At 36.3% G+C, this 27,768-nt stretch overlaps 1 protein-coding gene and 1 long non-coding RNA gene across 2 annotated transcripts in view; one reads left to right on the forward strand and one right to left on the reverse strand.

The window, feature by feature from the left end:
- Positions 1-27,768, forward strand: part of DDAH1 (dimethylarginine dimethylaminohydrolase 1) — a 194,438-nt gene that overhangs the window by 115,496 nt on the left and 51,174 nt on the right. The window contains exons 2-4 of the mRNA XM_074266346.1: positions 18,118-18,217; positions 24,597-24,670; positions 27,004-27,123. Of these exons, the coding sequence (XP_074122447.1) occupies positions 18,118-18,217; positions 24,597-24,670; positions 27,004-27,123 (294 nt within the window). The remainder of the gene's footprint in view (positions 1-18,117; positions 18,218-24,596; positions 24,671-27,003; positions 27,124-27,768) is intronic.
- Positions 10,407-27,768, reverse strand: part of LOC141541831 (uncharacterized) — a 106,454-nt gene continuing 89,092 nt past the window's right edge. Inside the window, exon 3 of the long non-coding RNA XR_012481916.1 lies at positions 10,407-10,747. This is a non-coding gene — a long non-coding RNA (uncharacterized LOC141541831). The remainder of the gene's footprint in view (positions 10,748-27,768) is intronic.

Here is a 27,768-nt window from a genome sequence, read left to right on the forward strand (position 1 = left end):
TAAGTATCGTCCATTTTGGATCAAGACCTAGAAGCCAATAAAAAAGAGCCAAGTGACTAGCTGAAATCACAGAGGCAGCTCAATGGTCTGGTAGAGATTAAAACAGTCAACCCAAAGTTGTCTCTCTATCTGACAAAACCTAAAGAGAATAAAAAGACACATAGAATGGGACTTGCTTTTCTCTACAGCTCTGCATGCGCCAGTCTTTCAGATAGGTCCTGACATCATCCCTTTCTTCTGTTTACCCAGCCACTACTGTGGACAAACAAGAAAGAGTTGGATCAGGCAAAAGGAATTGTTGATGACTGAAACAAAGAGGCCAAGAACACTAGAGGTCATCCATCTCTGGAGGACTTTAAAAATAAAAATAAGTTATTATTCAACCTGAGATGCTGCTATAAGTGTGGTTCTGAGGTCACTATTTGCCTAGTAACAATTGACTTAGGTTTGATTAGAGTAAATAGCTATATTTTGCAAAGACTGTGTATCTTCAAAGCTCAGCACAGTATTTGGCACATTTCAGTCTTTTTTTTATAGTCACATCCAATTCTTTGTGACCCCATTTGGGATTTTTTTGGGTAAAGATACTGGAATAACTTATCATTTCCTTCTCTCCATCATTTGACAGATGGGGAAACTGAAGTAAACAGGATTAAATGACATGCCCAGGATCACAAAGCTAGGAAGTGTCTGATGTGATTTGGACTCAGAGTGGGACTTTCTAATCCAAGTCCCAGTGCTCTGTCCACTGAACAACCTAGCTGCCTCCAATATAGGATCATAGTATTATCTTATAATTGAATATAGGATAATCTTATAAAATAGTTATCTTAATATATATATATATCTTATAATCTTTAAAAATATTTAGAAAGACATAAAGGACTTTACAAATTTAATTCAATTCAATCAACATTACACACCTACTATGTGCCAGGCACGATGCTAAAGACTGAGGATACAAATAAGAAAAAGAAATATTATTCCTTCTATAGGAGCTTGTAATATAATGAGGTAAGAGAATACCTTGCCAAAAAATGCTGGGGTGGGGGGAATCAAGTTGAGGGGGAAGACCACCAGGAGGCAGGATATTCTGTGAAGCCGTAAACAAGCAGAGCTCCTTTAAAAAATGGGATTCTAATTACTAAATTATTATTTGTTATTGAAAGTTATTATTACATGAATTGAACCAGCTACACCCAGCAAAAGAACTCTGGGAGATGACTATGAACCACTACATAGAATTCCCAATCCCTCTATTTTTGTCCGCCTGCATTTTTTATTTCCTTCACAGGCTAATTGTACATTATTTCAAGTACAATTCTTTTTGTACAGCAAAATAACCATTTGGACATGTATACGTGTATTTAATTTATAGTTTAACATATTTAACATATATTGGTCAAACTGCCATCTGGGGGAGGGAGTGGGGGGAAGGAGGGGAAAAATTGGAACAAAAGGTTTGGTAATTGTCAATGCTGTAAAATTACCCATGCATATATCTTACAAATAAAAACCATAATAAAAAAGAAAGTTATTATTACATGTTACATGATAAAGTGCCCATAATGTGCAGTGAATTTTTGGACCTTCCAAAGCCTTGGTATTTTCTTTACAAGTATCTCTGTTTTATAAATTTCAACGTTATAACCATTTCCTAGTACACTTAAAGTAACCCCATTCCTCCTATTCCGACATCTGGCCCTTGTCTTAGATGAATTGTGTTACAAGTTTCCATGTTCTCAACTTTCTGACATTTATTTACATGTTTCATAATTCATCATTGTCAACTTTCCTGATTTCCAATACAATAAAAAATGCAGGCCTTTTGGTGATATCATATTTTTTGTTCTGCCTTTGTGCCCACATACAATGCAGGTATTGTTCTATTGTAACTAACAAGAAAATGGACCATTAGAATCAGAACATTATACATACATGAGTCAGGCTGACATAGAAAGGAGAATGCATGCTTGGTTTATTTGGTAGGTTTTTTTTATTGAAAGCTAATCACTTCTCTCCCCCTCTTAGAAAAGAAAGTACAAGAAACAGCATGATGCTTTAGAAAGAACATTCTGTTTGAAATATAAAGGGACCCAGATTCAAACCTCTACTCTGCTATTTAGAAAGGTACTATGGAACAGACATCCTCTCTAACCTTTCTCAAGAAAGGAGGCCAATCTATTCCTATTTTCTTTGCTCTGGTCTTGTTTGTTTTCTCCATAGTAATCTAACTTTAAGGGTATTTGTTCTCCAACTCTGTTTCTAACTTTCTAAGACATGGTATGATTTCCATAGCCTAAACATAGATTTCATAAAAGGGAATTTATGAATCTCAACTGCCAAAGAGTTGTAACTTTGTATCCCTCATTCTATGGTAGGTAGAACACTAGTCTTAATATCAGAACACTTAGCTTTGAGTTCTACTATGCTTCCCATGTGTGTGACCTTGAATAATAAGTGAGGTCATTTCTCTGAGCTTGTTTCTTCATCCATAAAATGTGAATAATAATATTTGCATTACCTCCTTCAGAAGGTTGTTGTAACGATAAAATGACATCTGTGAAAAATGCTTTGTAAACCCTATTTTGAATATCATTGGAAAGCATGAGGACGGGTCCCCGTAAACATCACCCTATTATTTCAGAAGGTCTAGACATCTTTATTGAATCAGTCAATCAAATGTGTAAACTAGGTGTGAATAAGTCTTATATAAACTCTCTTGAATCAATAAATCAATCAAAGATCTAAACAAAGGTGAAACCAAGTCCTTAATCCATTTTGGAGGAGAGAAATGCTGTTAAGAAATCAGCTGGTGACACACTAGAAGTGTACTGGGACATTGTAGAAGTAATTAGACACACAAAGGATAATGGCTAGCTGAGAGATTTGTAAAGGAAAATGGTCAAGCCTTGAAGAGCTTTGAAGACACAGAGGCATGTTTCCATGATGAGAAGTAATAAGGAAGATTGGGCCAGTCTCTTCCTCATGCCCTATTGGCCGGAGGATAATTTTATGAAATTCATCAGGCTCAAAGATGAAGATTCCACCATTGTCATTTATTAACATTGACCCCCAACAGCAAGTAGCTAATGACATCTCTGCATCAAGTTTTGAAAGACACACTAAAGATAAACTAGACACACTAAAGAAAGACAGAGCTTTGTATCTCATTAAGGAGAGTGAGGCTGGGAGCTCTTAGACTTTGGTCAGACATCTGCATCCTGGGCCACCACTGGTCACCCCACTTTTGTCTTGCCACTGGACATTAATGACAAACAACTGTATGCAACTGCCTCACTTAAATCCAATTCACATACAAGTCAAGACATCACACTGAATGCTATTGGTCCTTTTTGAAAGGAAAGATAAACAACAATAGTAAATCCCCTCGTCTAAAAGTTAGTGAACTCCAACTGACTAATTGATAACAGCCTAGCACACCAGATTGGGACTCATAAATGAGAGTAGTAGATAATCCCAAATCCCTCAAGTAGAAATACTTCAAGGAATCTGACCTTCCAGCAGGTAGGAGTTAAGGAAGCAGTCCAAAATGAGTGTTATATAATATTATTATTATAGTATTTTTATATAGAAGTAGTGTGTCATAGTTCAAACTCTACCTTTGACTCATACTGTTTGACCTGTTTAAATCTCTTGGTATCCTAGGCCAATCTCCAAGACTCTTAACTTGCAGAGAAGGTACTGACCTACTTTAATAGGGGGAGTTCCTTCCTCTGTGAGTTCTCTGTACTAATGAAATCTAGTTTTTATTGGTGGCAGCTAGGTAGCAAGCACAGTGCTTAAAATGCTTGATCTGGAGTCAGGAAGATTTGTCAACATGGTCTAAAATACTGCCTGTGTGACTCTGGGCAATTTAACCTCTGTTTGCCTCAGTTTCCTCATCTGTGAAATGGGATAATAATAGCACCTATCTCCCAGCATTGTTGTGAGGATCAAGTAACTATTATATTATAGATATTATATTATTATCATATAATACATAATTAATAATTTTAATAATGTTAAATTATTATACAATTATAATATATAATATGCTATCACAGTGCCTGGCACATAGTAAGTATGTAATAAATGCTTCTTTTCTTTCTAATCCCAATCCATATCTATACAATAAGGTAAATATTTCTTTCTGGGATATAGATGGTTAATTTCAATGCTCATTCTATATTCAATGAATGCTATATTTTACTGTGTGATGTATTTTATTGACTATGAGCAGATCATTTACCAGTCTTCCAAGACTATAAATTTCAGAAGAGTTTTTGGATCTGCATTGGGGGGCAAAATTTCCATACCAGAATTTCCACATGCTAAAGTCACAGATCTGATCCTTTTTTTAAAAGGCAGAACTGATTTAGTGTTAGACGTGTCATTTGGCTACTGTGTTGATCAGACAGAAGAGCAGAACTCCTTAGATGAAAAACTTTCACACTGACACTTTCTCTACTTCACGGAAATGAATGCCTTCATTAGCAGTTTGTGTTTACAGTCAAGTCTAATGTGATTTGAGTAACATGTTCTCATCTCGTTAATGAGGTCCATTCCTTCAAGAGATGAGCATCTGTGATCCTATAAAGTCTGGTGTTGGAATTTTTTAAGTTTGGGGATTCTGAGATTTTAAATTTTTGATTCTTAAGGCCCAGAAGCTTGATTTTTGCATTTGTTTTGTCACTGCCAGTATCCGTGGCAGTTGCTGTACCAGAAAGTATATGATGGTCTTTTACTTGCCAAGATGAGTAAGTACCAGGCATATAATGAGATCAGTGTGTATCCAAAGACATGTCTGTTGATAGATCCCATTAGGTGAACATAATGTAAATTTCTCCGAATTAGTATGCCAGCCTGTTTTTATTGTCTTCATCTATTGCTTATGTAGAGCAATCTGTCATAGTGAATAAAGTGCTGGTCCCAGAATCAGAAGAACTTTGGTTCAGATCCCAGTCCTTGTATTTGACCCAAGAGAAGACTTCACTGAGTCTCAGACAATTCCCCTAGGATTTATCTAGGATGTCTTGGGTGGATTGTATCTGCAATGGTGGAAGGAGCTCCTAAATATGTCACTTATATTAATATATGTTATAGATTGATGAACTGGAAAATATATTCCAAATCCTTCATTTTGTAGAGGAGAAAATTATAGCTGAGAGCACTTAAGTGATGTCTCTGGTCAGGCAACTTATATGTATCAAGATGGAATCATAGTTCTCAAAGAGGAGGAAATTGCAACCTAAAGAGAGCCTGGCTCCATCCACTGCTCCACCTAGCTTCCTCTGGTCTCATAGCAGAGCAGAAATCATAGAAGGATACCTTAAACCCTGAAAGAGACCTTAGTCACCAGCAAATTTGACATTTTACAAAGGAGGAAACTGATTAAAGAGATGTTAAATGCCTTGCTCAAGGTCACATGCTTAGTAAGAGTCTAAAGTGTATTCATATTCAAGTTTTCCTGTTTCCAAGAAAACAACATGCGCTATTACCCAGCTATCTCTACATGGAGACACACTACCCCCACCCCAAAAGGTTATTGCCCAGAAAGTGCTGTGTAAAAGAAAATAGTTATCGTAGTTCTATTTCCCCTAGTAGTGGATTTTTGAGGGAAGAGATTTTTTTCATGTTTATTGTGTGTATCCCATCCCAGAACCTGACCCCAGCATGGTGATGATGACATCTTATATCATTACCAATTTTAATATGTAATATGTTCTTTCACTGTACTTTTTTTTGACAGTTCACAAGGTTTTTTTTTAAAGTACATATTCTTTAATTATTCACCATGAAACATAGCACATTGAATATTAATTGCACCTTTGGTGAACTGCCCATTTGTTCCCCAAGACCAGCCTTAATTAGAGTCTGTAGATTTTCAGTAGGCATTAAGTTAGGCGAATCCTCAAGCCAATGAAACATGCTTGTCTCCATCTCTTGTATATATTTCTTAATTTTTCATGGAATATCACATAGGATATCACAGAGTGGGTTGCAGTATCCCTTTTCCATTTGCGAATTTCTGCAAATGCAGAACAAATCTACTTTATTGGTGGATTTATTGGAGTTTCCTTCATTAGGGCAAGATTTCTAGACCCCTGGAAGTGAAAATTCCTCTTTTGAGGAAAGGTTGGATTGCAGTCTGCTCAGTTCTTCTAGACTCACTTGGATTCATCTGACAATGCTTTTTAAATAGTCTTGAATGAAAAAGTGAATTTCTTCAGTAAAAATTACCTTTTTCCTATCTATGACTGCACCATTTGTATCAATTTTCCTATGGTAGTCTTTTTTTTTTCATGTAGCAATGGCTAACAACTTTCAGTGAAGAAGTCTTTGCTACATTGTAGAGAAATCTGTAACAACTTATCCAATTTCCAGGCCTTTTACTTGTTTTCTGAAAATGAATTAGAGTGTTTCTAAGTAATCCTCTGTCCCCCTTAATGTTTTTTTTTTTTGTTTTTTGTTTAGTTACACTTTCCTTTGTCTTTGAGTGTAAATGATTCTGTTTCATTGTAGGCTTGAATGAATTTTGAAATACTTGACTTCCCCACAATAAGAGCTACTGCAGTAGCTCTAACACTTATTGAAGTGTGCTCTTCAAAAACCAAATTTTTTTTATAATTTCCTTTGAGTGATATTCATTCTCTAAAACAATGGAATCAAAAAGAGAGGAGAGAGAGAAGGGGGGGAGAGAGAGAGAGAGGGAGGGAGGAAGGAAGGAAGGAAGGAAGGAAGGAAGGAAGGAAGGAAGGAAGGAAGGAAGGAAGGAAGGAAGGAAGGAAGGAAGGAAGGAAGGAAGGAAGGGTGGAATAACATCCAGCACTCGTGTGGAAAAAAAATTAATTAAAAGTGGAAAAAATAGCCAAATCTGGTTTCATCTGCTCAAGGTCACACATTCTGAGTTAGTCTAGTGTCAGTAAAAGTACATGCATGTGATTGTAGCAGTCCCAAAATAAAACTATGTCAAAATTATCACTTGTCCCAGAGAACTTACACAACAATCTACAAATATGATGCCACATAATCATTAACATGCAAATTGGGATCTTTAGACTTAAAGTCCAAGAGGTTGACTTCTTTGTCACTAGGTACCACTTCAAGACTTCTACTTTTCTATCTAAGCTATTAGTCTAGCAGACACAATTTCTTATATCAGTGATTGAAGATATTTTACCGACACAGGGACATTCTGAACATCAATTTTCATTACACAGTATGATAGATATAGCTATAAAAATTGCAGACAATCAGAATGAATGTATGGGCAGTGCTCTACTAAAGGTCCCTTGTTTATTTTTTAACTGAGTTCCTGCTAAGAGCCTGTTTTATTGTTATTTACTCCTGTCTCCTAAAGATAAAATATAGAAAAAGAATTCTAGTTAATTAAAAAATATGGTGATTCATAAGAGGTTCCCTCCCCCAATTTAATCAACATAAGGGAATCAGTTATCCCACTGTGCCAACCTTCTCAGGTACTAAAAACTGAGGGTTAATCATTCAGAAGCATGCTGGCCTTCATGAACATTCCTGGCAAGCTTTTTACATTCTGTATCCTGTTTACCCAGGATCTTTAAACAGGGTACAACTTAGTATCCAAGGTCTGTAATCCATAGAAGTATCATTCATCTCAAACATGAAGAGAATGTGAATCCAAAGGTCCTTCTGGTACATGACCTTGTAAAACTCAGACTTAAGTACACAAAGCTCAAAATGGAAGCTCTGTATCCTAAGTCTGATGTTGGCGATGATGTCTAAGGAGACCTTGGGCAAATCCATCTGGTATATTCGACAGGGCACATGCTTGGATGCTTGTGTGCTAGTCTCAGTTCCATCACTGTACTAATCGTGAAGGCTGATGTGACATTCAGCAAATCATTTAACTTGTCTCAGCTCTTATTTCCTAGCCTAGCTTATGTGCTGCCACCCCAGCAAAGCTTTTTCCAGTTTCCCTCAGTTAGAAAGATTTTGTCCCCCCAAAAAATTTCTCTTGGCATTTATTAGAATAAAATGCAATGAAACACTGAGGTATAGAAGAGCACAATGGGAATGTGAAATGACGGGCATCAAGGGTATCCCAGAGGACTCTGAGCTTATAACATTAAGCTTTCTACCTAAGCTCCAACCAGCCAGCCAGAGCATTTAAGAGAATAAAACATAAGGAATAGAGTGTCATTGATCCAGATGGCCTCTGTACAAGTAGTTAGAGGGTGAGCAAGTGCAGAGGCCAGTTGAGAGAATAAGCAATGCTGGGTAACCCAATTTAACAGCTAATCCCATCTTTGATGATGTTATGTATATTCTCTTTGTTCTCTTGAACACAAAATACAGGAATAGGGAGAGAGAGGCAGTTGGTACCTTCCATATAGTTCCTGATTCTAGAGAATTGACTAGAGAATTGCTAGAATCAGTTTATGCTGCCTCCCTTAAATTACCCTCTGAGCAGCTCTCTTGCCCTAAAGGTATATCTTTGTCAGATTCAAAGGACCTCAGTCATTTAAAGTTTACTCATCCTAAAAAGCTTCTATCTGCTAGAACTTCTGCATTTATTATATGCTAGGTTCTTATCTCTTCTCCTACCTTGCAACCTACTCAAAAGTCTGAAATATGTCTTCTGTTAGTAAATGGCTATTTACCTATTCATAGAAGTTCACATTTATTCTGTATTTGACAGTTTGCAAAATGCCATAAAGACATATTTGATCCTCACATTAGATCTATTAGTATCATATAGACACATTTGATCCTCACATCAGATCTATCAGTTGGGTGTTCTTATAATCAACCCCCTTTTAGATGAGGAAATCACAGGGCTTAAGTGACTTGCCCATAATTAAATAGTCAATAAACCAAGGTGTTGTTGTCAAACTTTAATACTGAACCACACTGCATCTACCATGTAATACATAATCAATGTTCATTAAATTGAACTAAATTATATTTAACATCCTTTTTAGTTCTAAACTTTTTCCAACAGACCTATACACAACCCTGGACTTCTTTGAATTCTACTTTTCTTTCTTTCCTCAGCAGCAAAATGGGGATGATAATATTTGCACACCCTGCTTTGCAGGGCTTTTGAAAGTAAAGTGTTCTATAATACTTAAAGCACTACATAAGTGTAAGTTTTCTTTGACTCCATGAGGATAGAGATTGTGTCATACCCCAACTTTATATGCAGCTCATCCCAGTGCCTGATACAGAACTCTGCACATAATGATGCTCAATAACTGTTTTTGAATTGTGCAAAACAAATGGAATAGGTCATCAACATGATCAAGTAGAGATTGTACGACCTAAGCACCACCACCCTGCCTATATGTGTGCTAATTAACAGAGAAAATAGAGGACAGCCAATAATTACAGAGTCTGGGAGATCCAGCATGACTTTAAGATGTCATCAGATTTCAGGTGAGTTATGAGTCAACCAAATAGTTTCATTAGTATGTCCCAATTAATTTAAAAGGCAAAGTAAGATCAACCAAAAGTTTCCAGGCTCACAGATTAGAAGTAAGAAAGAACTTTCTAAGTCATTGAGTTCCTATTTTAGAGATTTAAAAAACAACAACTAAAATTTGGAGTGACTTGCTTAAGATCACACAGCTGATAAAATACTTCAGTGAAGCCAACTTGCCATTAATGAGTTTCTCTTAATGCACCTTAACTCTGCTGGGCTGCACATGTGCAGAGATAGGAGAAGCAATGTAGTATGGTCAACAAAATGCTGGCCTTGGGAATCAGGGGAATCTCCTTTAACACATTCTAGCTGTATCCTAGTCATTTATGATTCTGATCCTTTCATCTGTAAAGTAAGGGTGATAATCTCAATTATTTCATAGAGTTATTGTGATGCTCAAATGAGATGGTAAATATAGCAACCTGCATCCCTGGGGCTGAGAGATGATAGGAGGGCACTGTTCTTTTCACCAAAGGCTCCTTAGCTCTGGACTTGGTCCTAACACAACCTGACCCCAAAGAGAAGAAATGAGGCTTTCCTCCTATTCCCTGGCTCATTTATATCCCCATCCCATAGCACAACTCTAGGAAGAAATTTCTTAAATTAAGTTTAGGTAGAGATCCTGTCAAGAGTATCCCTTGAAAGGGATTAACAGTTTATCTGCTGGAAAATTACTAAATGTATCAAGTAGTTGATATTAGGAATAAGGCAGTTATTCATTTCCTCCACCTCAGAATAAGTGTTTAAAGTACAAAAGACAAAGAAATATGCATTGGCAAATATTTAATAGTCCATCACTTCTAATATACTCTCCCAGAAGTTTGATTCTTAAGATATGAAACATTTTACAAGATTGTAGACCAGGAGGAGTCTACAATTTGGAATTTAACTCTGGATTTCTAGACAAGCCACACCCTAGCTTGGGCTTTCCTTTTTAATTTAAAATAACTCTAGACAGTATAAATTACCTAGGAGTATGCCTGTCAAAACAAACCCAGAAACTACATGAACTAATTTTTTTAAAAATTTATACAAGATCAGATTTAAATAATAGAAATGTTAATTGTTCATGGGTAGGCGGGGCCAATATAATAAAAAAGACAATTCTACTTACACTCATTTATATTCTTCTTTAATCTTTTCAATTGTAGTATCTTGCTGATGGTGGTCATCTTCTCTGAGTTCTTGTGGAGTTGGGTAGCTAGCATTGGGACTCAGGAACTCTCAGACTTTTATTAGCTACTAAAGTTAGATATATCCACCTCAGGATCTCTCTTTTGTCACCTGTGTTCAGGGAAAGAAATACAAAGTAGAAGCAGCCATAGACTTGAGATGCAATCTCAGGCAAACATGGACTTACCACTATCTGTGTATATCCAAAGCTCCTCATTCTATCAGGTAATAATAAGACTTGATTAAATACTAGTTACTGCTGCCAAATGGTGACCTAAGAGCCCTAGTCATGAACTGGGATACATAGGCACATTCCAATAAAAGTCAACATTGTCCACAGTGTCTTTATTATTAATTAAAATCAAGTAACAGATTATGATAAATAACTAGTTATTTGCTATTTAAATAGTTATGTTATTTACAACATCTGAGTAAAAAATAAGTATAGAATTATGTTATCTTTTCAATAAATTAAACTTTTGAAACTCTTTACAAGAAAAGAAAGATGAAAGAACCCAAAGGATTGTTCTTTTTATTCTTCTATAGTGAAAAATAATTTTCTATTGCTATTATGCATTTCACTTGTCTTAGCTATCTGTGGGTCTGCGGATGACTTATTCCTCTGGGAGATGATCAGCCTCAGGTCAAAATATGAGACAGCTAAACAACATTGTGGCAGAAAAGGGCAGATGAAAAGGACACAAAAAACAAGCAAAAGACAAGTTGTTACAATAAAAAGGAAGATGGGGCTCTTATGCGAAGGAATATCAAAGGAGAAAAACAAGCGAAGAAGAGAATAGGATATGAGAAATAAAAGGGGTGAGCCTATATGATTGATTCATCTACCTAATGTTGATATTAATAAACTAATCTAATTATTTAGCATAACATAATTTTATTCTAACCCCATTGTTTCAAAACCAGGCCTATTACATACATTTTATTCTCCTTCTGGTTTTCTGATCAGGTCACACAGAAGGGTTCACACAATTTCTTTTCTCTACCATCAGCTTCATTCCCAAATAATTTGGCTTGTCTACAGTGTATCCCATTCTGGGCACCTAGTGACTAGCATCTCAATGCTATCTAGTTTTTACCAAGGAATATTTACTGCAAAGCCATAGCAAAAACAAGCATACAAACATTTCCCCTGTTGTTTTAGGAGGTATAATTCTTTCCTCCACATATCACCTTGTTCTCTGGGGAAGGAAGTGAGATGAAGCTCACAATTTAGCTCTGTTATTCATAGCATTAGTCTCACCAAGTTCAAGATGAGGCTAATATCCCTGGATACTTTCTCCTTTGCTATTGAACTGGCTATGTCATCTAGTTCAGATTCCTGAACACCCAAAACCTCATGAGTTGAGTTTCTGGGACAGAGTACTCATGTCCCTACACCTAAAATAGAGAATAATGAAAAAAAAAAAAAAAATCCAAACTCGCAGGCCCATTTCTCCAGACCACATGATCAAAAGGAGAAGAGGAATGGAGACTGCTCTCACTCAGGGTCCTTGCCATTATAGCATGATATCACTAACTATAAATTAAAAAAAATCACTTGAGTACAGGAAAAGCCACCTGAGTGACTGTTGGACCTTTTAAAGAAAACCAATGTTTTTCAGCTATGTTGTTGTTCAATTCATTTCTCGTTATATCCAGCTCTTTGTGATCCCATTTGGAGTATTCATGGCAAAGATACTGGCATAGTTGTCATTTCCTTCTCCAGCTCATTTTACAGATGGGGAAAATGAGGCAAACAAGTGTCTTGTCCAGGATCACATAAGTAGATTTGAACTCAGGTCCTCCTGATTCCAGTGCTATATCCACTGTACCAACCCAGTTGCCCTGATTTTAGCTATAGGGCCGATAGGAGGAAAAGACTGATAGATCAAGGCAGCATATTCACATATATTTCTCCAGTCTTCCAGAAACCAGGTCCCCAGCATCTTCTATATGGCATCTTATGTGGTCTAAGCATGAGTCAAACCCCATTACATTAGTAACTCCGCATTCTGGATATGTTATTTGTATTTTAATATTAAAGCATCTGTGATTTCAGCTGTATAGGTAATTTCTTCTTCCCTGTAAATCACAACCCTCCCCTCCAATACCTTGGTAAATTGTCAAGAGTTGATGTAACTTTTTAAAACGTTCAAAATTCTGTGGCAAGCCTGGCAATGGAGATTGTTGTAGTATAGTAGATAATGGTGATGGTGCTGATCATGATGATGATGATGATGATGATGATGATGATGATGATGATGATGTAGCAGATGAAAATTACGTTACATACGTATTCAATTTTCAGAAAAATATTATTAAAAATTACTCAAATAAAGAAGTACAGTTCTATCCTTTAAGTAACTACATTATATGCCAGTCTATTGGATGATTCTTGGATGACATGTGGGAAATCTTTTTAAGAGGCCTGTTTCATGTCATGTTGTACCTATACTGTGTTATCATGTTGGTTTCTAAGAGAAGTTGGCAACCATCCCCTTCTTGATATTTTCTCCATTTTTGTCCTCTTTTCCCCTGCTCTTTTCTGATTCTTTTCTTACCTCTACAATCTCTTTTTATTATCTTTAGTTCCTCTTTCTTCCTTTGTTTCCAATGGTAGATATCACCTAAGGCATACATTGCTTTCTTCTCTTTTTTTCTTCCTACACCCTTGACCATCTTATCCATATATCTATGATTTCAGTTATCCTCTCAACCTACTCACTCCCTCTCTCTCTACCCTAGCCTCTTCCTTGAATTTCAGTCTTGTGTTTCTTAGTCCTTGTTGGATATTTCTCTCTGTACTGTAAATGCTGTAAATTCAACATGCCTAAAATTCTTCCAAATATTCCTACTAAGTGCCCTATTTAAGGCAATATTATAATTCTACTAGTCACCCAAACTTAAAACTGAAGAAGCCTTTTTGATTTTTTAACTTTAGATTGTCCCTTACACTCTTATATGCCCATCAGTTGCCAGGTTCTATCAACTTTACCTCTGAAATCTCTCTTAAACCTGTCCCTTTCTTTTCACTTTTGCCACTACCATTTGAATTTTAGAGTAATTACCTCTCACCAGGACCATTATAATAATTTTGAAATTGCTCTCCCTACCTCACAGTATATCTCTTCTACAAACACATACTTGACATAACTTCCAAAGTAGCCTTTCTAATGGAACTCACTGCCTTGGGCAAAATCTTTAGTGACTTCCTGTTGGTTACCTATAGGATAAAATACAAATTCTTAATTTAAAGCATTCAAGTTTGGTTCCTATATTATACATATACATACATGCATATGTGCACACACATGTATATTTGTATGCACATACACATATACATACATATATGTATGTATGCCTGTATATATAATTTTCTATTTCATTTTCACCTTGCTTGTACTCTGTGTTCTAGGCAAATTGAATAGCTGGACATTTCTTGATATTGAATTCCTTTTTCCCATTTCCCATCTCCTTGTATTCGTTTATCTATCCTATGCCCAAAATGACCCACCTCCATTCTTTCACCCATTCAACTCCAAAGATAAGTGTAATTTCTCCCTCCCTCATAAAGCCATCTTTTAGTCTCCCACTTCTCTCAGGCAGGACTACTCCTTCCTCTCCTCATGTCTCTCATTCCTCCATAGAACTGAGTCACATTCTGTCTTTTTTTTATTCATGTTCTTGCCTTATGCTTCAGTGAGAAGGATGTGCAGTTCCTTGGGCTAGAATAAGGAAAATGAGAAAACTTAGAACAGAATTAATTTAACCATAGTTTCAATTTCTTTCTATTTTCATGAGTTAAATGACCCATTGTCAAATTCCAGTTTCTGGAAGAAATTCTTTTTTTTTTTTTTTTTTTTCTAAACACTTCTCTCCACCCTGAGTAATGCTAAGTTCCATTTGATGGGATCATTGAATTGACGAAAAGCTGGGTGGGGTCTGGGGGGGAGTTTGGGTTTGTTTTCTGAAAGTTAATTGAAACAATATTAACCATAGACATGAGACCTCAGGACAGGCAGTTCCTTGAAGGTTGGGGCTTTGGATTCTTTCCTTCAACAATCTCCACTTTTATAACTATATTTAGTATTCTGGCTGCCTACATGACTGCCTTGCCATGTATTCCTGTCAGGATAGCATGGAGCCTGTTTAGAGCTGGAGTTTGTCTGATTCACCAGAGCCCAAGGGCCAAGTGCATGTGGTTTTCAATGGGCAGCCTACTACTGCCCTTCCCAATTCTCTAGAAAAAGTGTCTTGGTCTCTGCTTTGTCAATTTAATGCCCTCTGGTCCTTCAGTTCTCACTACTAACAACATGGAATTTTCTGTTATTGTTTTTTATAACAAGGCCCTCCATGAAAGTACCATCCCTTCTCCTATCCCCATTCCCACTTTCACCCCCAACCCATCCCTCCCCTGTACTGGATTCTGGTGTGGAAGGATCAGAATGTCATTGTTTATATGGATGTGACTGAGTGTTACAAAAAATTACTATCTTTGTACAAGAGCCAGGTTGTGTATGCCAGGGCAGCTGTTTTAACTTTTCAGAAACCACAGTGATTTTGCCCAAAAACAAAAAATTAATAATAATTTTAGAGGACATAGTTTTAAAGTCACAGGAATACATTATTTCTGAACCTAGTACAAGGTTTTTTATTCTCCTTCTTCTTAAAAAAGGCAAATCAGGGCTCCCCTCCAAATATTAACCAGGTCCAACCCTGTTTAATTTTCCATGATTGGACAAGGCACCCCTCCCTGAGTCCTAGACTCTCTTACCCCCCACTCCTATAATTGTATCCTCTCTTGGAACAAAGGGAAAAGGTTAAGCAAAAAACAACCAATACATTGATTGTATCTGAAAATGTCAGCAACATTTGGTCTTATAATTTTTGGCTTTTTAGTTACCCATAGCTCAGCTTTTTAAATTATTTTTTCACTTACACCGTTGTTGCTATTGTGTGTATTGTTATACTGGATCTGTTCATTTCATTCTGTGTCAGTGTTACAATCTTTTTCTAATATTATTATGAGATGATATCAAACATAGTTGACTGGTACAGAGTAAAGAAATGAGGGCTGCCCTGGGATTCTAGTACTGCCCCCATGATAATCTTAGGCAAGTCACTTCACAGGGTCTTAGTTTTCCTATCTTTAATAGAGAGAGGCACTGGGAGAAGTGTCCTTGAAGATTTATAATATCCCAGTTTAGGTACTATAACTGAATTACAATTCTACATGAGGAAAAAAATTTATTGTTCTGTGATTGGAGACAGTGTGTGCAGAATTCTCAGGCCAAATTGCATTTTTATGATCAAATTCTTACTGAGTCTCTGAAGAAAGGAGGTTGTGAAAGAAGTGTTCACTTCCCTAATAGGGACATTAAATGGCGATACTACAATTCTCATACTCTTTCTCAATTCAGTGTATTTTCCATTAGCATAAATGGAAGGGAAGCCAAAGAAAGACAGCTGCATAATTTCCAGAGTTCAGCAGAACTTAACAAGTCATGGTAAATATTGCTTTACTTCTTTTTTTTTTTTTAATTCACATTATAGCAAATATTCCACTTCCTCTTACACAGGGCAGCTTATTCTCCTGTTGAGAGAGGTCATTCGATGTAGTTATTACACCATTAAGACCATCTCATCCATGGAAATAATTTTTTATTGTTCTGAGTCACTTGGGTTTGTGGAATCTTTGCATGGGTTCCAGAATGAGAGTGAGATGATATATTTATTTTTCTTTGTATCCTCTTGAAAGTTTTTTTTTTGCCTGCATGAATATAAGCCTTGTTGTTAAAGTATTTCCATATTTTTCTTACATTAGAAATCACTCTGAGATATTTATGTCTAGAGAACTTTTCATTCACAATTCACCATGTGTGTATTCAGTGCCTGTGATTTGGCAGGACTAGATGCTTTTTCTGGGGTTTTTGCATTTTCCCCTCCATCCCTGTTTACATCTTCTCATCCTATGTCTCTCAGCCATGCTGGAAGCAGTGCAGACCTTAGAAAAATGTTTAGACTAATTGGCTGCTTCCCATGAAAAGTCTTGTATTAAATTAAGGATTTCAAAAGGCATTTCTGTTTTGTTTTTTTTTTAAATGTTTCCTGGTTTCTGTCGCTAGGTATTGTAATTAAGTAAACTACCCTGGAAGTGGTCTATATGACAGGTTGGCTTCAGATCAGAATGTCTTTATGCTTTGAAAAGTAGATTCTGGATTCCTATAAAGATTCAAATTTTCATTTCAAAATTGTAGGTTTATTATTTCAGGGAACAGAAACGTACTCACATATACCTTAAATTAACTACAGAGTTTGTTGAATAATATGCAAACCATGTGGATATTCTCATATAAGGAGATAGTTCCGTCCTATTCTCTAAGTCCTCATTTTTGTCTAGCCCAAGGAAATTAAACTGTCCATGTAACTGTTCCCAGAAGGCAGCTCTATCCAAACCACAGCTCAACTACTGATTGGCCCACAGATCTTAGGGGTTGTGGGGTTTTGTACTTTGGTAGAAAAGGAGTTGACAGTCTCTTACAAAGCCATTTTGAGTAGGTAATAGAAAAATAAACACAAGAGATGTTAGAATTCCTTTGGAGTCAGGGGCCAAATTCATAGATATTCATCAGTCACTCATCTATCTGCATCTTGCCTTTTCTCTGGACTTAATCTAAAGCAGCTTGGATCAAAAATTTTCTTTGGTTTGAACACATTCAGCATATTTGTTGATTATTCATAGCAGTGCTGTCAAACTCAAATAGAAACAGATCCTGCAGCTTGCATGTGATTTTAGAAAATCATAAATTAACATTTTCTTTATTTTAATGTATTTTTATTTATTTTCTTAAATTTTCCCAATTATATTTTAAGTGTGGCCATTTTTAGGATTTTTGAAGGCCACATGGGATTGGATACCTCTGATCTATAGGGAACAAAATTTATTGGAATTGCTCTTTAATCTATTTAATTGTGAACTAGAAAGACTATTTCATATTCACATGCAAAATGCCAAAAAGAAAACTTGATTAGAAAACAAATTTTTTATGTTGATTTGTGTATTCAAATGATTATTGGAACCCATGATTGTTCTGTATATGGCCTTGTACAAATGTGATTCCTAAGATAAGTCTTAAAATAAATCCTATACTAGTTGGCCAGGAATTAGAGGTTAGGGGCCCAGGTCTCTAAAAGGATAAATCAATTTTCATAGCTCACTATTGATATTTCAGAGATAGACTTCCATCTAAAGAGAGGCATATACAGAAATAGCATGGCAGGGATAAAAATGAACACATTCTAATGGAAAACTTCCTCTTTCTCACCAATGAGAGGAAATAAGGTGGGCTTAATGATTGGAACCATTTCTATATGACAGATTTCTTTGTTTTTCTTGGTGCTCATGTAGAAGGAGAAAATGTTTTCTTTTTGGAAAACTGTAAAATGGTTTTTGAGATTCTGAATTACTTCTTTTTCCACAGGTTGACATGATGAAAGGAACATTAGAAAACCTTCAGCTCAACATAGTAGAAATGACAGATGAAAATGCAACCTTGGATGGTGGAGATGTTTTATTCACAGGTATGGTGATATAAACATAGCTTCTCTACTTTTTAAAATAGATTTCTGCTTGAGAGGTGATTAACTCAAGACTACAATATTTTACAGATAATATTTTTTCCAGATGGTAAGGTGAATTTTAATAATTTGGAACGCAGATTGGTTTGGCTGGATGCCACTGTAACAATAACAGTACTGAGAGTTAAGATTAGGGACTGGATCTGTGATTTTATTGGTCTAAGGGATTCCCAGATAAGAAAACTCCTTCTAACAGTGAATAGCACTTACTGCTTTACAACCTAGTCTTAAAAAGTTACTTAAAATATTGAGAGGTTATGTGAAGTGTCCAGGGTCACACAGCCAGAGTATCAGAAGTGGGATTGGAATTCAGATCTTGCTGCCTCCATAGCCATCTCTCTATCAATTATACCATGTCACCTTCATTACTATACCATGTTTAGTAATTCTAAAAAAAATCCAAATATCTAATATCAATATTAATTTTCTTCAGTCACGTTCTTGGTTAAAATTTGAATTGATTCTTTGGGTATTATATAGATATTAAAGGAACCACATTTTCACCTGTTAAATAACTTCTAATTCCTTATAATAATGTTTATAAACAGCTTGCATTTATTTGTTGATTTAAAGTTTCCAAAGAACTTAACATTGCAGTATTTCTTATGATTTATACCACAACCTCATGATTTGAGTATTTTGTAAAATCATGCACTAAATCCATGATGATCTAAATCAGAGGATTCTTAACATGGGGTCCATGGAAAGATGTCAGGGGCTACATAAATTTGAAATGCATTTTATGTCAATGATCTTCAAATAAAATTCAGCATTTCTTTCAATTATGATTTTTAAAAATATTCTGAGATGGCTCAGAGTAAGTGTAGATAGCAATTCTTTCTGTTCTGACCAGAAACTCTGAGGGTCTTCCCCTCAAGATTGATTACTTTATGAAGACAAACTAGGTCATATTTTGCCTCAATTCTTACCTAGCCTTTAATCACTGAATGGGTGTTGCCTCCGAAAAATCGAGAACTGAAAAAAGACCTTAGTTTAAAAAGGCCCACATCCTCCACTGAATCCTGGGCCATTACCAGTCATTATGTATTGCCTTTGAACTCCAGTGATTCTGGAGGAGAAAGTGAGACTGATAACTTTGTACAGCTCTGATCACTTAAATCGAATTCACTTGCAAGCCAAGTCATTTCTCTATTGATGTTATTGGTCCTCTTTGAGAGTGAAGAATGAACAATAGCAACAAGCTAGATCTATGACATAAAAATAATTAAGACCTCTTAGTCCAAATTAAGTTAGGGAATTGGAATAATTGGTGAAGAAAGCAATCAAAATTCATCTTTAGTTTGGAACCAAAAGTAAGAGAGTACTGTTTACAAAAACATCAGACAGTGAATATCTGTCACCCAAAGGAATACAGGGTCACTGGCACATTCTAACTGGCCTCCATAAAGGGAAAAGACAATAATAATGTAAAAGCTAGAGCCATCAATCTTGACTTTTATTCTTAGGTCTCTTATTAAATACCAAAGTCAGATGATTTTATTTTTAATGCCATCTATGACATACCAAGCCATTGAATGTAAACCTATTATATCTGCAAGGTCGGAATTCTTTGGGAGCATCTGACATCATGAATCTGGGATTTATCATGGAAGCCATACATGAAACTTTGGGGTTTTTTGAGTAGCATAGATCAGAATCCTATTTGTCTCTTATTAAATAGAAAATTAAGGAGCCTGAACTATAAAGGATTGTAGTTATATGTAGTTATCTGTAGTTATTAACAAGAAACAACTGCTATACAGCAATATATAACTGCATCCTGGAAGGTTGGATGCCATCAGGAGTAAAAACTCAAAATAAACATAGCATTGTAAATTCATATAGGAGCCATTTAAGAGAGACATTAGTGAATCATGTTCAGAACCACTGGCTTAGGAATAAAGAATTCTAGTGGAAAATGCATTGCTAATTTGCTGTATGGCTTAGAGGTGAGCAACTTAAAATCTTCAGAATACATGAAGTTGGGCTAGATGGTTCTTTAGTTTCTGAAACATCCACTTTCCCTAAGGTCTTTCTCCCTACTTCCCTACTAAACCCAAGAGACTCAGAGGTTGTCTTTCCAGCTAGGGTACCATTAATCTCTCAACTAGCTAACTGCTGGGGTGTTTTTTATCATAGATGATATATATTTGCCTGAAACCATGCTAGTGTGAGGTTTATTGTTCTTAGCAAAGAAATAAATAACTCTTTATTTGCAGGCACCAAGATCAGACATATCTTTGTGATCATAAATTGCCTTTTGTCATTTTACCTACTCTTTTCTAAGCAGCTTAGTCAGCCACAGTACCATACTGATAGAGCAGAACTGATTCCCCTGCATCTATTCTAAAGCTCAAGATTTACCGTGCTACATCATTCTTCAAGACATTAAATAGTTCCCTATTGCCTCTAGGAGCAAACACAAGTTTGGCATTAGAGGCAACTGAATGGCACAATGGATAGAACACTGGACTTGGAGTCAAAAAGAATAGTTAGAATTTTGTCACTTACTGACTGAGGGATAGGACAAGCCACTTAGCCTTCTCAGAGTCTCAGTTTTCCTCATTTGTAAAATGGGGATAATAACAGCACTTACCTCAAGGTAAGGATTAAATGGGATAACACAAATAATGTTCTTTGCAAACTTAAAACTACCTGTTATTATATAAATATTGGCTATTGTTTAAAACATTGCACAATTTGGCTCTGAGTTAATATATATTGTTTTCTTTCATGTGCTCTCTGTTTCTGCCATACTGACCTTCTTGCTGCTCCCTAAAAATCAGTATTCCATCTCCCACATTCATGTCTGGAGTGACCTCTCTTCTCTCCTTCATCTGGTAGAATCTCTGCCTTTTTTCACATTTCAGGTCATAAACCACCCCCATAAGATACCTTTTCTGGTCCCTGTATTTTGTTAATATTCTTTCCTTCCTTCCTAAATGATTATGTTTAGGCCTCTCTGCATGCATGTGTTATCCATCCAGAAGAACATAGAAGCACTGGGTTTTGTTTTGTATTTGAATTTTCTCCATACCTCATACTTAGTGTTATTGTTATTGTTGAGTCACTTTGGTTCTGTCCAATTCTCCATGACCCCATTTAGGGTTTTCTTGGTGGAGGTGCTAGAATAGTTTGCTATTTCTTTCTCCAGCTCATTTTACAGATGAGAAAACTGAGGTAAACAGTTAAGTGACTTGCCTAGGATCATACAGCTATTGTATTTGAACTCAGGCCCTCTAAGACCAGAAATCTATTCTAGCTGCCCACACTTCATACTTACTAGACACTTAATAAATGTCCCTGGGGATAGACTGGATAAAACTCAAAAAGGGGGCACATGTTATCTGTTCATTACTTTTACCTTTATTCACCTACTAGGATAAGTTGAGCAAGAAATAGAGCATGAGATGCCTTTTGTTTATCCTTCTATTCATTATGCTCTTTTTCTACCTACAATCTGACTCATTTACTACACAATTAGGAAACTGTCTTCAAACTCCTTCAGCCTCTGCAAGGCAACCATAACTGTCAGTCAAATGAACAGTCGCTGACAGCTGCCTTTTTTTAGCCCTGTCTCTCTAAAATATAGCATAATTATTAAACTACTATTTAAACAGTACAAAACAATCCTAGGGTATCATCTTATATTCACTAAGCTGGGGAAGGTGCTAAATAATAAGAACTCATTCTTGGAAAGACTAAAAAGACAGGAATATTAATTCAATACTGGGAGATGTGTAAATTAGTTCAAATGATAATTTAAGAAGATAATTTAGAATCGTGCAAGGCAAGTTGCTAAGTTATTAATACCCTTTGACCCAGAGATTCCTCTACAGGGAACTGTAGTCCCAAGGAGATTTTTGACAGGAAAAAAACATAAAAATATTCATAGCTCATTCTAATAAAGAAAAAAGCTGAGGAAAAAAATGTGACGAGTAATTGGGAATGGCTAAACACATTATAGCATATGAATATAAAAAAATATTTCTTGTCGTTCAATTGTGTCCAATTCTTTATGCCCCCATTTGGGGGGGTTTCTTGGCAAAGATACTGGAGTACTTTGCCATTTCTTTCTCCAGCTCATTTTATAGTTCAGGAAACTAAGATTTAACCTTTTCACAATTAAGTAACTTACCCAGGATCACACAGCTAGTGAGTATGTGAGGTCAGATTTGAACTCAAGAAAACAAGTCCTTCTGACTTAAGTCCCCACACACTATGCACTACCTAGCTGTTCCCAAAGAATACTACTGTGCTGTAGTACAGAGAAACATGGGAAGCTTTGCGTGAAATGATGCAAAGGGGGAAAAAAGCCAAAAAAAACAATATGCACAATGATTGCAGCAAGATAATAAAAATCAACTTGGAGAGGCAACAAAACCGAGTAGGGAAGCAGGGAGAGAAATCCTAGAGAAAGTAGATGTTTCAGAAAGCAGTGGGACCTAAAGAAGCATACAACCCTGAAGAAGATATAAAGTTACTGCTGGTACCACATTTAAGGAACTTCCACCCTTTCTACCAAAAATGAACATATTAAATCTTTTGAGAGCTTATGCTTTGGAGGATAGCAGGCGAGACAGGAACCACTGTGTCTATTGTGTAAAAACTAAAAGCATTAGTAATTTTCAAAAATCCCTTTAATAATCCCATCTAGACTTTTCCCAGTAATTAAACTCCATGCTTTTTGCTTGTAGGTTCCAGGCTCCGGTCTTTTTTTTTTTTTTTTTTGAAACTTAAAAGAACATTATCTAGTTTAGCCTAATTGCTAATATTACCCATAATCTTTTGAACATCACTCAATATTAGTGTCACATCACATTAGCCAGTTCTGTTAGTCCCCTGGGATATATTTTATCTGGGCCTGATATATTAACTCATATATACTCTTTTCAAACATACCCTTGCTTTGTTATTTGTTGTTCAGTCATATCCAACTCTTTATGATCCCATTTGGTGTTTTCTTGGCAAAGATACTGTAGAGGTTTGTCACTTCCTTCTCCAGTTCATTTTATAGATGAAGAACTGAGGCTACAGGATTAAGTGACTTATCTAGGATCATATAGCTAGTAAGTGTCTGAGGTCAAATTTGAATTTAGGTCTTCCTGATTCTGGGCCCAGCTCTCTAGATGCTCTTTGCTTTCTTGCCATCTCTTAACTTATCTTGGTTACTGATTCTCATTTTCTATTTGTTTTGTTTTCGTTTTTTTTTGTTTGTTTGTTTGGTTGGTTGGTTGGTTTTTTGGTTTTTCTTTTTTTTTTTTTTTGGTTTGATTGTTTTTGGTTTTTTGGTTTGTTTGGGGGTTTTTTGGTTTGTTTGTTTGCTGCTGAAGCAATTGGGGTTAAGTGACTTGCCCAGGGTCACACAGCCAAGAAATGTTAAGTGTCTGAGGTCAGATTTGAACTCAGGTCCTCCTGACTTCAAGACTAATGTTCTGTGCAGTACACCAACTAGCTGCCTCTCATTTTCTATTTATTTTGTCCTTTTCAGTTCCAAAATATTTCTACTTGATAGAGAAAAGAGAATCAAGCTAAGAATTAGCCAGCTTTGACTTTGTTCCATCCTCAATTATCATCAATGATCCATCCATCTCAGAAGCAGTCCAATCCCATCTGTGATCCTCCTTTCTGATCCTCCTTTCTTCCCCAATGTATCTAGGACTTCTTTGTTGCCTTTGTATCCTGTGTCCGGTACAAAGGCTAGTAGTTTGTTAAGCCTTCTCTGAGATTCAAACCCACTACTTCTGGCTCCTGGTCTAGCATTATTTCTTTGGTATCATGTTACCTCTTCAACAACAAGATTGTAATTGAGTTTTGTCATAGCCAAAAATACAATAGTTCTTGCTTTCAAGGAGTTTACATTTTGTCAGATTTGAGAACAAGCTGAATGACCAATTAGTGGTATTTTCATCAAGACTGGCAGCTCTCTCCATTTTCTGAATATCCATCATGGTGTTTTAAAGAAAGACAACTGTTTTCATAAAAATAATTCCCAACCCATAAAGTGATTTCTTTTTAAAAATGCAATTTCCATTGCCACTGACTTGGAAAGCCACTATTTTGTTTCTGATCCCAACACTTCATTTTTTTCCCAATCAAAGTAAACATTTCAAATATTACAAAATTATGTTTGAAAATAATTTCATTCTATCTTATAAGCTAATTTAGTCATTTGTTTAATGGGCTGATGTTTGGAGTAGGTAGTGGTAAATGGGGTGGCAATGGCATTAATTAACTGCACTGTGCTTTAATTATTTTTTGATGAAATAAATGGTTGATAAGTTGGCAGAACCCCTCACTGAGTCTGTGTCATTTTATCTAGGCAGGGAATTTTTTGTGGGCCTCTCCAAAAGGACAAATCAACGTGGTGCAGAAATCCTGGCTGACACTTTCAAGGTGAGTAAAAAATGGCTGTACCTTGCAAACAGCAGGTGTTCAATAAATGCTGGTTGAAGGAATACATGTATTTGATTAATTCTCTCATCTAAATTACATATAGAAATAATAATAATAATAACTCACATTTCTGTACAAGGTTAAGGTTTACAAAACACTTTACATAGGTTATCTCATCTGAGGCAGGTCACACAGTGGATAGAACACTGGTCCTGGAGTCACAAAGGCCTGAGTTCAAATAATTTTTCATCTAAATTACATATAGTAATAATAATAATAGCTCATATTTCTGTACTGGTTTAAGATTTGCAAAAACGTTACATATATTATCTCATCTGAGGCAGTTAGGTTGCACAATGGATCGAACACTAGTCCTGAATTCACATTTGGTCTTATACACTTACTAGCTGTATATACACTTATTAGCTGGGCAAGTCACTTAATATTTTTGCCTCAGTTTCCTCAGCTGTAAAATGAGGATAAGAATAGCATGTATCCCCTTCCAGGATTGTTATGAGGAATAAAAGAGATAGTATTTGTAAATTGCATAGCACAGTACTAGCTACTTAATAGGTACTGTATGAATGCACATTCCCTTTTCCTTGATCCTTATAATAGCCCTGTGAGATAGTTGCTATTATTACCCTCATTTTATGGATCAGGAAACTGAAGTTGACAGGTTTAAATGCCTTGTCTAGTCACAGAACTAGGAAATATCTGAAGCAAGACTAGATGTCAGAGCAGTCAGTGTTGTACAGCTTGTAAGTGTAGATTCAAATCCAGGTCCTCTTTGACTCTAAGCCAGTGTATAAGTTGTAAACCACAAGTATTTTATGAGCCATTAACATTTCATTTAGCATATGATTATCATCAGAAGTTTTTGTTTGTGTTTTTCTTTTTGTCTTGGGGCGGGGAGGAGGAGGGGAAAAGAGGTAGAAGTCCCTTTTGTCCCTCCATTCATAGTTATAAAATTGCATGTAATCATAATGCAACCAGGGGCAATTTTTAAATATCTGACTCTTGGGTTGGCTATGACATGGAGATATGTGTTTTCAGACTAGACTTTTAGGGGATTCCAAGCAAACTAACTTGCATAACATAAAAGATAAGTGTCAACTATGTAAGATCTACATGTTTGGCAATGCTTCCCTCTTGTCCTTTGTGGATATAAGGAATCAGGGGATGTTTTGTCTCTTTGAAAAATATTTAAAGAGGAGAAGACTGTAAAAAACATTAAATAATACCAAGGATGTGGGTCTTCAGTACAAACCAGAATAGTCAAAATTAATACCTTGTGTTACAAGACACTTCATGCATATCATCTCATTTGATCGTCAGAGTAACTTCATTAACAAAGGTAATACCAGTTTTATTTTCCTCATTGCTACATAAAACTCCAAAGATTCCAAGGGGGGAAATTATATGGTCAAATTAAGAAGGAGCAGCAGTAAACTCCAACTCAGGTTTTCTAATATTAAGCTTATTGCCCTGAATAGCTGTAACTTTGGTTATTTAGAACCCTCATTCCCAAGTCCACAGAATAGGCAGAAATTTAAAGAACTGATTGCTCTGTAAAATATCTGGCTATGCCATGTTTTCTCCTTAAAAACTTGTCTGATTTGGCAAATTAGTAAGCCCCCAGACTTCTCCCAGAAACAAAGGCCCACACTGACATTCAACTCGGGCTATTAAATAGCCGTGAGTCATGAAACATTACAGTGTCTAGAGAATTTTAAATGAACATCACTCATATATGTCATGACTGGAGGTAGGTAACACTGCAGAGTCTGATGTTTTTAAAATGGTTATCACACTGAGAGGAATCTACTGGAAGTGTGCAGCTTGCAGCATCACTCACATAAAGAATTGGGAATTGAAGAAGAATGGGACTAAGGATGTCAGTGGGGAAAATGGATGTTCAATAATAAAGATGATCTGGTCAAGTAGCAGAGATGTAGGAGGGGAAGTACAGAGCCTGAGGATTCCTATGGTATCTTTGTGACCTCAGGAGAAAATGAGGAAAGTCTCAAGTAAGAAGGGTGGGCCCTCTGTGCTGAAGTTATGGGAGGACGTGGACAAGGGCCATATGGCATGGGCAGGCCTGGGTGGGTTGTGAGCTGCGTCATTGAAGGGAACTCCCAAATCCATGACAGATGCATTTGAGTAATACTGCTCCCCTCCCCCCTCCAAATCTTAGCTTTCCTTCCAGATATTCCAGTCCCCTATACTTCTCTTTGTTTAGAAAGATAGCATTTAGGAATTTTTTAAAATTTAATTTGTGATGATGAAACTCAGCAGGCAAAAAATAAAATAAATTTCTGTTTTGTGCATAGGATTATGCTGTTTCCACAGTGCCAGTGTCTGATACTCTACATCTGAAAAGTTTCTGCAGCATGGCCGGACCCAATCTGATCGCCATTGGCTCGAGTGAACCTGCACAAAAAGCTCTCAAGGTAGAGTGTAACTGGCTGGAGTGCCCTCCTGTAGGGTGCTAGGAGATGCTCAATGTCTTCTTTCTGATACCTGCCTGCTTTCAGACAATACCAATAAGCCTGGGATAGAGCACGTAGCAATGTACCACTATCATGGCCACCTGGGATGTGCTCATTTCCCCACAGTTATCTCATTGTAATATGGGAAATTCACCAGGAAACTGCTTTTCTCAAGAGGCAAAGATCCATATTATAGCAGATATTCATTTCTCACTTGTTTCTTACTTCAAAGAATACTTTGATTCAAACACCTGAGTAGCTCAATCTTACCCATTCCCTTGATTGTTTATTTAGCATCCACCATTAAAGCCTCAAAGGCAGGAGCTTTATAGAAATGTCTCTTGGTGAAAAGAGAGTGAACAGAGATTCAATGGTGGCTGTTTTCCTTGTCAACTCCCCATCGTGGGTATTGCTTGGAAACAGCTGGTTTGGCCCTGGGCAATTTGGATTTCATTTCTGTATTCGATAAAAGATTATAGCTTGTCTTTTCTACTCTCATGTTTTTATTAGCCATTGGTTTGCTAAGTATTTCCTATCACTGGCTTGAATCTGTCTCAAGATTTTGATTTTCCCTCAAGAGTTTGATTTTGCCCCATGGTGGTTTAT

Source organism: Sminthopsis crassicaudata, chromosome 4 (assembly GCF_048593235.1).
Source record: "Sminthopsis crassicaudata isolate SCR6 chromosome 4, ASM4859323v1, whole genome shotgun sequence".
In the NCBI taxonomy this organism is placed as follows: Eukaryota; Metazoa; Chordata; class Mammalia; order Dasyuromorphia; family Dasyuridae; genus Sminthopsis; species Sminthopsis crassicaudata.